The 10475-nt window shown below is 35.5% G+C and overlaps 1 protein-coding gene across 2 annotated transcripts; it reads left to right on the forward strand.

Annotated features, from left to right (window-relative positions):
• Window positions 1-2250: 2250 nt before the first annotated feature.
• LOC127858261 (mitochondrial nicotinamide adenine dinucleotide transporter SLC25A51-like) lies at window positions 2251-6398 on the forward strand. Of its 2 annotated transcripts, none has more exons than XM_052395248.1 (2): window positions 2251-2389; window positions 3902-6398. In XM_052395248.1, exon 2 carries the CDS (start codon window positions 3988-3990, stop codon window positions 4891-4893), a length of 906 nt encoding a protein of 301 aa, XP_052251208.1. In that variant the 5' UTR covers window positions 2251-2389; window positions 3902-3987; the 3' UTR covers window positions 4894-6398. The 2 variants fall into 2 exon arrangements, with proteins under 2 accessions (XP_052251208.1, XP_052251209.1); XM_052395249.1 differs by having other exon boundaries at window positions 2268-2384.
• Window positions 6399-10475: the final 4077 nt, after the last annotated feature.

The raw sequence follows: 10475 nt of genomic DNA on the forward strand, positions 1-10475 counted from the left end.
TGTTTAAGTAAATATATTAATTCCGATGTTTAAAAATACGAAAATCTGTCAATAAGGTCGATCATTTTAACATACTTCATCGTTCTTTATACAGGTTTATACCTACATGAAAATTATCAAAAATTATTTAAATAAAATAAAAAAGATGACCAACTTTTAATATATAGTCCAACCTGAAAACAGCTGTCAGTCCCGGTAAATATCTCATACGAAGATGTGGCTGTCTGTCGTGAAACAACAAGAGCACCGGAGCCGTGGTACGGAAGAACCATTCAAACTACGATAATTTAAAAGCTTTTAAAAAACAAACATCACGTTATGAAAATCCACCCTCTGTTTAGCCTAAATAGCACGCTTTTTTTCAACAAACTTATTTGCTATATAAAAATACGATTTTTAATTATTTATATTGCATTTATGCTCAATTTATGAATGGAACAACATCACGTATACCATTACCATGTTTGAATGATTGGGGTCATCTCGGCACTCGAAACAATTTGGATCAGGACGTCTTAGATTCGAGTCATGGTGGTAATTACTACTACCATCACAAATACTTCAAGAACAATAACAACCAACAGACCACACGCCCCCATACCACAACTTATTACTACAACACTACCACTTTACAACTACAAATATCGCCATAACAGCGACTAGATATATTACAACTACACATACTATTAACAACGTTACGTTACCACTGAAACTACAATAACTACCATCATCTCTACTAATGCAACTACAAATACTGCCATCACTGATACTGCTACTACTACTGCTACTACTACCACCATCAACGCTTCTTCTACACGTCTACAACTACAAATACTACCATTATCGCTTCTACTACGACTAAAAGAGATGCAGAAGCAGCAGAATAATGAAAAACCATCACCAAACACGCAAACATGCAAAGTCCGCGCGAGATTTTGACTGGAACCAGCGTAGCGTTAGCAAATCCCTGCCTTCATAACCAACAACGTGATGATAGCCGAGCCACATGGTACAATAATTTTCCCGATGTTATTTTTACTTTTTTTAATTAATTTATTTTTTATTATGAACCTAAACTTATAGATCTACTGGTCGTGTACGTAATTCCGGCCACTTTTGGGACTATTTTAACAAAATCTTTTGTTTTAGGCAACTGGTTGAAACTAAACTTCACATATATAATCCTGGGTCAAAAACTCATCTAGCATGAAAATTTCAATAGAATTAGATCAGTGTATGGTACTTTTATGAACAGAAATTAATGACATATAAACTATCAATTTTCATAGGGCAATTGTACCAAAAAAATCGGCCACCTTTTAGTTTAATCTGCAGGTAAAATTACAAAGCAATATCTTTAGACAAATGTCCTCATTTTAGGAGTATTAATAAAGGTTTACACAAACTAAAAATTTTCACTTGAAACTTAAAATATATGCGACATTATATACCAGTTACTCCCCCTACCTATCTTAATAAATATAGTAAACAAGCACTGTCGATTGGCAACTGCAAATTCCTAAAATCTATTTGTTTTAATATGTTTTATCAAAAAAAATTAATACAGCTAAGAAATTAAACACATTTTGTATAAAAAGTTGACTTCATTGTCGATTTTTAGTAAACGCTTGTATTTAATTTTACAACAAATAACCTATTATTATTCTAATCAAGGGAGGTAATTCATATATTAAAAAAGTATATATTAGGTCTTAATTTTTATGTTTTGAATATGTTTTTATACAATTAATTGAAAATACCTTAGTTAAAGTTTATTAAATAAAAAAATAACAACAATTTTAACAAATATATTTGTTTCTTATATAAATATAAGTTATACAAATATTGCTGATGTCACTTTTCCCACATGACAAAAACATCGTTCTACAATTGTGACATTTTGATATAAAAGTTCACAGTGATATGCTTCTTTAATTTGCATAATATTGAGAAAAGGGTTGGTTTTCAAGTTGATTTTAATAAAAATCAGCAAATTGTGTATGCTTAGATCATGAAAATGATTTAACACAGGTGGCCGATTTTTTACGTACAGGCCGGAATTACGTACACGACCAGTACACTATTTCCAAAATATAAAGGAAAATGATACTACTTTTCGTACTATAATACTTAAACACCAAAAATAAAATCCTACAAAATGTGGTAGGATTTTCTTGTGATGGCAGAGTAAGTGAGAGTATGGAACGACAACTCTTCTTTGAGATTGGCAAACTTCTTTATCATCACCATCACAAACATGAATTCGATCATTCTATAACGATACCAACATTCGTGTATTCCGACCTCCAACTTGTAAATATATTTCGCAAGATGGACATGTTTCGTTCTTATTGCTTCGTTGGTCTTACAGAGCACTAGCAAGCGTAAGGTAAACTTGAGTTTTGCATTCGTACAACGTGCTTTATGTAGTTGTCTTTATTTACTTTTAAAACAGCTGCACAACTCCGTTATACTAATATTCGGATGAAATAAAAATCGGACACAGTACGTAAACATTAGTTTACATTCATGATTGACACTAAGGCCCGAAATGACCTTGTTGTTGGGTATGATATTTAAATGGGTATTGGGTTAATAGGGAAACTTGCATTACATAAGGATCAAAAGCTTTATGCCATGTACATTAAATGTAAAAATCCTGCAAGTATGTGGTTATCCTGCATTGCTTGTCTCCTTTTACAACATGCTACATAGGCCAATTAAAGGTCTCTTATCAATGATAGTCTTATTATAATCATTATCAGCTATTTCTACCTAAGTCATTAGGCTAGTGCCTAGTCAGATCAGAACACGAGGGCATTGAAAATGATATTTCAAGACTACAATTTACAAAATCACTAATCATAACAATTGGAAGAGTGGAAGTTAACTCTTTTACTAATTTGCAACAATGTAATGATCATTTAATCTTATTATAGACCCTTTTTGTTTGGAAAAGTTAAACTGAAATTGGTAAATGTGATATATAGAGTTGTCTATTTCTTCTTGAAACCCTTTTAACAATCACCATTCTCATAATAAATAAATCCTCTGAGTATCGTGTCTGTCTGGATGACAAATGTTTCGGATTGCGTATGTCTGGGAGGGTAGATATCTGCTCAAAATCCTGGTTATGTACTTCAAACTGCCAAATATAGAAAACAGCCAGGTACATGTTAAAAAGTGAATTATAGAGTTAACTGAAGATTACCTTACTCTATAGCCCCTTTTTCAGCCAAAATAATTATTTTTCGTGACTATTTTTTCGACCATACAGGTTTTTGTCCATAATGAATGACTCCAATTTTTCTGACAGTATATTTTACAGCTCTGATTTACCATATTCCTGCCCTGTTTTTCACTTCTCTGGGATCATGGTGTTTTACAACCGGATTAAGGTCATAAAACCTTGCATATGAATTCTCTGAGCGCAAAGTACCATAACAAATGTGTAAAGGGGTATCTTACCATGTATAACTGTAATAAACAATGGTTTCACCCAACAGCGTTTTAAATGATATATTCAGGAAGCAGTATGGTTGTTTTCATAATGTTTTATATTCCATTTCAGGTAAGAGATTGCAAATAATTGAAGTTGTATTTGTTTTTAAAGTACAGAAATGAGAGTACAACACAAAATTATTGTGTATTTATAAATCGGTTTTATTTCAATATAATAATTGACAATCAACATCATATATATGTCTCTTAGTTTTCGGACACAGGTATTTTTTTGACTATTTTTTGTATCTTAGTTATTTATTTTTAAGTGTCCGAAAACTTAGAGTTATTACTTTATAACATGCCACCTAGAAGACTGAGCCAACCCAATTCAAAACTTATGTGCAAGGCTTGCTCATAACTGCATGACATCTTCATGGTTGATTCTTTATCATTTCAGCATCATGCAGATGCAGTCCGCTGGAGATCGCAAGGAACCGCATTGATCCAGTGTATGCTGCTGACAACACGCATAGGTCTGTACTCATGACGCCAGAAGATAGGGGTCCACTGGACCAGAAACTAGGTGTTATCACACTACTGGAGCATTGGCACAAGCCAGAGTTTGCATGTGGCTGGGGGGCAGCTTTTGTAAACATCTGTGTCACTTTCCCGCTGAACAAGGTGATATTCCGACAGCAGTTGCATGGCGTCAGGTCTTTGATCGCAATAACTCAACTAAAGAGGGAAGGCATTCAGCACATCTACCGTGGTTTGTTACCACCGCTGCTGCAGAAGACAACGTCCATGTCTCTTATGTTCGGAATGTACTACGAGTGCCAGCGTCAGCTGCATTATTATTGTCCTACTCTGTCTCCGTCAGTTGTGAAACCCATTGCAGCTATGTTAGCTGGAAGTATTGAAGCCCTCTTGACTCCGTTTGAGCGGGTGCAAATCTTGTTGCAGGATAGGAATTATCATAATCATTACAATAACACAGCTCATGCATTTTCTGAACTCAGGCAACATTACGGGCTGAGGGAATTCTACAGAGGAATGTCTGCTATTTTGTTAAGAAATGGACCTAGTAATGTACTGTTTTTCTCCGGCAGAGAATACATCACACATACATTCGCAAATGTAGAATCAACCAGTGGGCGAATATTGTTAGATTTTTTAAGTGGTGCCATGCTTGGGGCCTTTATAAGTACCCTGTGTTACCCTTTAAATGTGATCAAAGTGCGTATGCAATGTGAGGTTGGGGGAGAATTCAAGAAAATGCTTCCCACATTTAGATTAGTTTTAGCTGAGCGCGATTATAGTATAAAGAAACTCTTTCGAGGGGTTCACACAAATTACACAAGGTCGTTTGTGTCTTGGGGAATCATTAATGTTACTTATGAGCTGCTGATGAAAAATGTCTTCAAAAAACAGGAAGCTGACGAATTCTGATATAATAAATAAAGGTAAATTTTTTGGATTCAGGGATATTTTATGACTGCTTCCAATTTTTAGTGTTTATCTCTAGTCTGTTCATAATCTTCATGAGAACTGTTCTTGCTTAGGTTTACATATTTCCCTGCTTTGTTTATTTATTTGTTTATTATCTTTAAACTTTTTGAAATTTCATGGGTGCTCACTGTGCTTTAGTAGGGTATTTGATAGAAATTTAATTATTTATGCATTTGTTTTACCTCATTTTTAAGTTGGCATTTCAACATTTGTTTTACCTCATTTTTAAGTTGGCATTTCAACCTTTTAAGAAGTTTTGTACATCATTTAACCCTCGGCATGCAAAAATTGCCATATGGAGCAAGCGAACCTTCAAACAGACTTGCACATGATGCAACTCATTTCATTTATTCCACTAGTTTCCATTAATGTTAGATTTAATATTCTCTTGCAACAATTTGAAAAATATGATATATATATATGTGCTGTGTAAAGTTGACATGAATTGGGTTTTTTAAGCCCTGTCAACAAAATAAAAGTGCCAAGGAGCAAAAATTAATATATATATATGTTCGATTTGGTCCAAGAGCTTTCGGATATTAAAATGATGAAATGTAGTTTTTTTATGAATCTTTTAGGCTGGTTTGAATATAATATTTACACTTTTGTTTAGTATATGACACTTGTTTTTGTAAAGATTTATTTGGCAACCTGTTAACAATTCTGTTTAATTGTCAACTCACGGAACAACCACTCATAATCATGATACATGTAATAGACAATACCAAATGCAGCATGTTGCCGAAAACCTGGGCTAAATACATGTGCATAAAGTGTTGTCCTAGGTTAGTCTGTGAAGTCTGCACAGGCTAACAGGGACAGCATTTTCTGCTGTTATGGAGTTTTCTGTTTAAAGGGAGTCTCTTCAACAAAAATCCTGTGTATGTAGAAGGGTCGTCCCCAATTAGCCTTGGCAGAATGCATAGTGTATGTAGAAGCGTTGTCCCCAATTAGCCTTGGCAGAATGCATAGTGTATGTAGAAGCGTTGTCCCCAATTAGCCTTGGCAGAATGCATAGTGTATGTAGAAGGGTCGTCCCCAATTAGCCTTGGCAGAATGCATAGTGTATGTAGAAGCGTTGTCCCCAATTAGCCTTGGCAGAATGCATAGTGTATGTAGAAGGGTCGTCCCCAATTAGCCTTGGCAGAATGCATAGTGTATGTAGAAGCGTTGTCCCCAATTAGCCTTGGCAGAATGCATAGTGTATGTAGAAGGGTCGTCCCCAATTAGCCTTGGCAGAATGCATAGTGTATGTAGAAGCGTCCCCAATTAGCCTTGGCAGAATGCATAGTGTATGTAGAAGCGTTGTCCCCAATTAGCCTTGGCAGAATGCATAGTGTATGTAGAAGCGTTGTCCCCAATTAGCCTTGGCAGAATGCATAGTGTATGTAGAAGCGTCGTCCCCAATTAGCCTTGGCAGAATGCATAGTGTATGTAGAAGCATCGTTCCCAATTAGCCTTGGCAGAATGCATAGTGTATGTAGAAGGGTCGTCCCCAATTAGCCTTGGCAGAATGCATAGTGTATGTAGAAGCGTCGTCCCCAATTAGCCTTGGCAGAATGCATAGTGTATGTAGAAGCATCGTTCCCAATTAGCCTTGGCAGAATGCATAGTGTATGTAGAAGGGTCGTCCCCAATTAGCCTTGGCAGAATGCATAGTGTATGTAGAAGCATCGTTCCCAATTAGCCTTGGCAGAATGCATAGTGTATGTAGAAGCATCGTTCCCAATTAGCCTTGGCAGAATGCATAGTGTATGTAGAAGGGTCGTCCCCAATTAGCCTTGGCAGAATGCATAGTGTATGTAGAAGCATCGTTCCCAATTAGCCTTGGCAGAATGCATAGTGTATGTAGAAGCATCGTTCCCAATTAGCCTTGGCAGAATGCATAGTGTATGTAGAAGGGTCGTCCCCAATTAGCCTTGGCAGAATGCATAGTGTATGTAGAAGCGTAGTCCCCAATTAGCCTTGGAAGAATGCATAGGCTAATCTTGCTAATCTGGAACAGTTCTTTATCAAATTCTTTAAACAAAGTTTTCCAAATGAGTGCTGCTCAAATGTATTGAGTTAACTTTGTAGGATATTTTATGCATGCCTATTGTCTAGATATATATATATACTTTTTTGGACTATTGTAATAAAATTATGCATTTTTATTTATTATTCAGGAAATATATATATATTATTCAATTTATTTATTATACTATTTGTTTACTATTAATGCATAAAGTAAAAAAAGTAATGTGTCTCAAATCATGTTAGAATTGAAATAATTTTTTTTCTCATCATCATTTATTTGCAAGGCTATTAAAATTTTCTGATTAGCACATTAGTGATTTCTTGCATATTAATTTGAGCTCAAAATGTTGTTCACTTCCCAATCATAGATGATAAATGAAAGAATAGTTTCAAATAACCTGTGATTGCTGGAATTTTATGTTATATATGCACAGACTTTATTTTAAGCTCACATGAGCACAACGTGCTCATGGTGAGCTTTTGTGATCACCTTTTGTCCATCGTGCACAATCAACATTTGCCTTGTTAACTCTCTAGAGGCCACATTTATTGTCCAATCTTCATGAAATTTGGTCAGAAGATTGGTCTCAATGATATCTTGGATGAGTTCGAAAATGGTTACGTTTGCTTGAAAAACATGGCTGCCAAGGGGGGGGGGCATTTTTCCTTATATGGCTATATATGGCTATAGTAAAATCTTGTTAACACTCTAGAGACCACATTTATTGTCCAATCTTCATGAAACTTGGTCAGAAGATTCATTTTAATTAATATCTTGGACGAGTTCGAAAATGATGCCAGTTGGTTGAAAAACATGGCCGCCAGGGAGCGGGGCATTTTTCCTTATATTGCTATAGTAAAACCTGGTTAACACTCTAGAGGCCACATTTATTTTCTGATCTTCATGAAAGTTGGTCAGAAGATTTGTCCCATTGATATCTTGGATGAGTTAAAAAATGGTAACCTTTGCTTGAAAAACATGGCACTAAAGGGCGGGACTTTTTTCCTTATATGGCTACAGTAAAATCTTGTAAACACTCAAGAGGCCACATTTATTTCCGATCTTCATGAAACTTAGTCAGAAGATTCATCCCAATGATATCGTGGACGAGTTCCAAAATGATGCCGGTTGGTTGAAAAACATGGCCGCCAGGGGCGGGGCATTTTTCCTTATATGGCTTTAGTAAAACCTTATTAACACTCTAGAGGCCACATTTATTTTTTCAATCTTCATGAAACTTGGTCAGAAGATTGGTCTCAATGACATCTTGGATGAGTTTGAAAATGGTGAGCTTTGCTTGAAAAACATGGGTGCCCAGGGGCGGGGCATTTTACCTTATATGGCTATATATGGCTAAAGTGAAATCTTGTTAACACTCTAGAGGCCACATTTATTGTCTAATCTTCATGAAACTTGTTCAGAAGATTCATTCCAATAATATCTTGGACGAGTGCAAAAATGATGCCCTTTGGTTGAAAAACATGGCCGCCAGGGGGCAGGGCTTTTTCCCTTATATGGCTTTAGTAAATCCTTGTTAACACTCTAGAGGCCACATTTATTTTGCAATCTTCATGAAACTTGGTCAGAAGATTTGTCCCAATGATATCTTGGATGAGTTCGAAAATGGTTTTAGTTTCTTTAAAAACATGGCCACCAGGGGGCGGGGCATTTTTCCTTATATGGCTATACATTGTATATGGCTTTTGACAAAACCTTGTTAACACTCTAGAGGCCACATTTATTGTCTTATCTTCATGAAACTTGGTCAGAAGATTCATCCCAATAATATCTTGGACGAGTGCAAAAATGATGCCCTTTGGTTGAAAAACATGGCCGCCAGTGGGCGGGGCATTTTCCCTTATATGGCTATAGTAAATCCTTGTTAACACTCTAGAGGCCACATTTATTTTCCAATCTTCATGAAACTTGGTCAGAAGATTTGTCCCAATGATATCTTGGATGAGTTCGAAAATGGTTTTGGTTTCTTTAAAAACATGGCCACCAGGGGGCGGGGCATTTATCCTTATGTGGCTATACATTGTACATGTATATGGCTTTTGACAAAACCTTGTTAACACTCTAGAGGCCAAATCAATTGTCCAATCTTCATGAAATATAGTCAAAAGATTTGTCTTATTGATATCTTGGATGAGTTCCAAAATGGTTACGTTTGCTTGAAAAACATGGCTGCCAAGGGGCGGTGCATTTTTCCTAATATGTCTATATATATATGGCTATAGTAAAATCTTGTTAACACTCTAGAGACCACATTTATAGTCAGATCTTCATGAAACTCACTCAGAAGATTCATCTCAATAATATCTTGGACAAGTTCAAAAATGATGCCGGTTGGTTGAAAAACATGGCCACCACCGGGGTGGGGCATTTTTCCTTATACGGCTATAGTAAAACCTTGTTAACACTAGAGGTCACATTTATTTTCCAATCATCATGAAAGTTGGTCAGAAGATTTGTCCCAATGATATCTTGGATGAGTTCGAAAATGGTTTTGGTTGCTTTAAAAACATGGCCACCAGGGGCGGGGAATTTTTCCTTATATGGCTATATATGACTATAGTAAAACCTTGTTAACACTCTAGAGGCCACATTTATCGTCCAATCTTCATGAAATTTAGTCAGAAGATTGGTCTCAATGATATCTTGGATGAGTTCAAAAATAATTATGTTTGCTTGAAAAACATGGCTTCCAAGGTGTGGGGCATTTTTCATTATATGGCTATAGTAAAATCTTGCTAACACTCTAGAGGCCACATTTACTGTCAGATCTTCATAAAACTTTGTCAAAAGATTCATCCCAATAATATGTTGGATGAGTACAAAAATGATGCCGGTTGGTTGAAAAAAATGGCTGCAAGGGGGCGGGCATTTTTCCTTATATGGGTATAGTAAAACCTTGTTAACACTCTAGAGGCCACATTTATTTTCCGATCTTTATGAAACTTGGTATTTTAGGCCCTCTTGTTTGATTTTCTGCTTCAAATACCCCTTATTTTTGAGTCAGGATTTTCCCAATGACCAACTTGCTTCTGATTTATGTATTCTTTAAAGTGTTTCAATAATTTGTTCATGTAGCATATATGAATTATATATGTAAATTCATTTGTTTATTAGGGCCTTTTCGATGCCAGCAAGGACTTTTTATTATTAAGGCACTGTTTTACGCGATTTTGATATGTAAATAATGTTATGTAATAAATAATACACGTCTTGTTATTAAGTGAAATCATATTTTAAAACTTAAAAAAGTTATAAATGAATATCAGTTTTACAGAAAAACCTAGTAAAGTCACAGACTTGGGTCCTATATCACAGAGCTCCCCTTGGAGGACTTAGTTTGAACTTAATTTTGTATATTTAAGATAAAATGAATTGTGAATTGTAATGAAAGTAATTTTATTTGAAAAATGTGAATCCTTATCTATTATCCCCGCTTCAAGGTGTGGGCTTTAATTCAATACAGTTTGTTTTGTAGTACTTTATATAA

This window comes from Dreissena polymorpha, chromosome 14 (assembly GCF_020536995.1).
Source record: "Dreissena polymorpha isolate Duluth1 chromosome 14, UMN_Dpol_1.0, whole genome shotgun sequence".
NCBI classification, from domain to species: Eukaryota; Metazoa; Mollusca; class Bivalvia; order Myida; family Dreissenidae; genus Dreissena; species Dreissena polymorpha.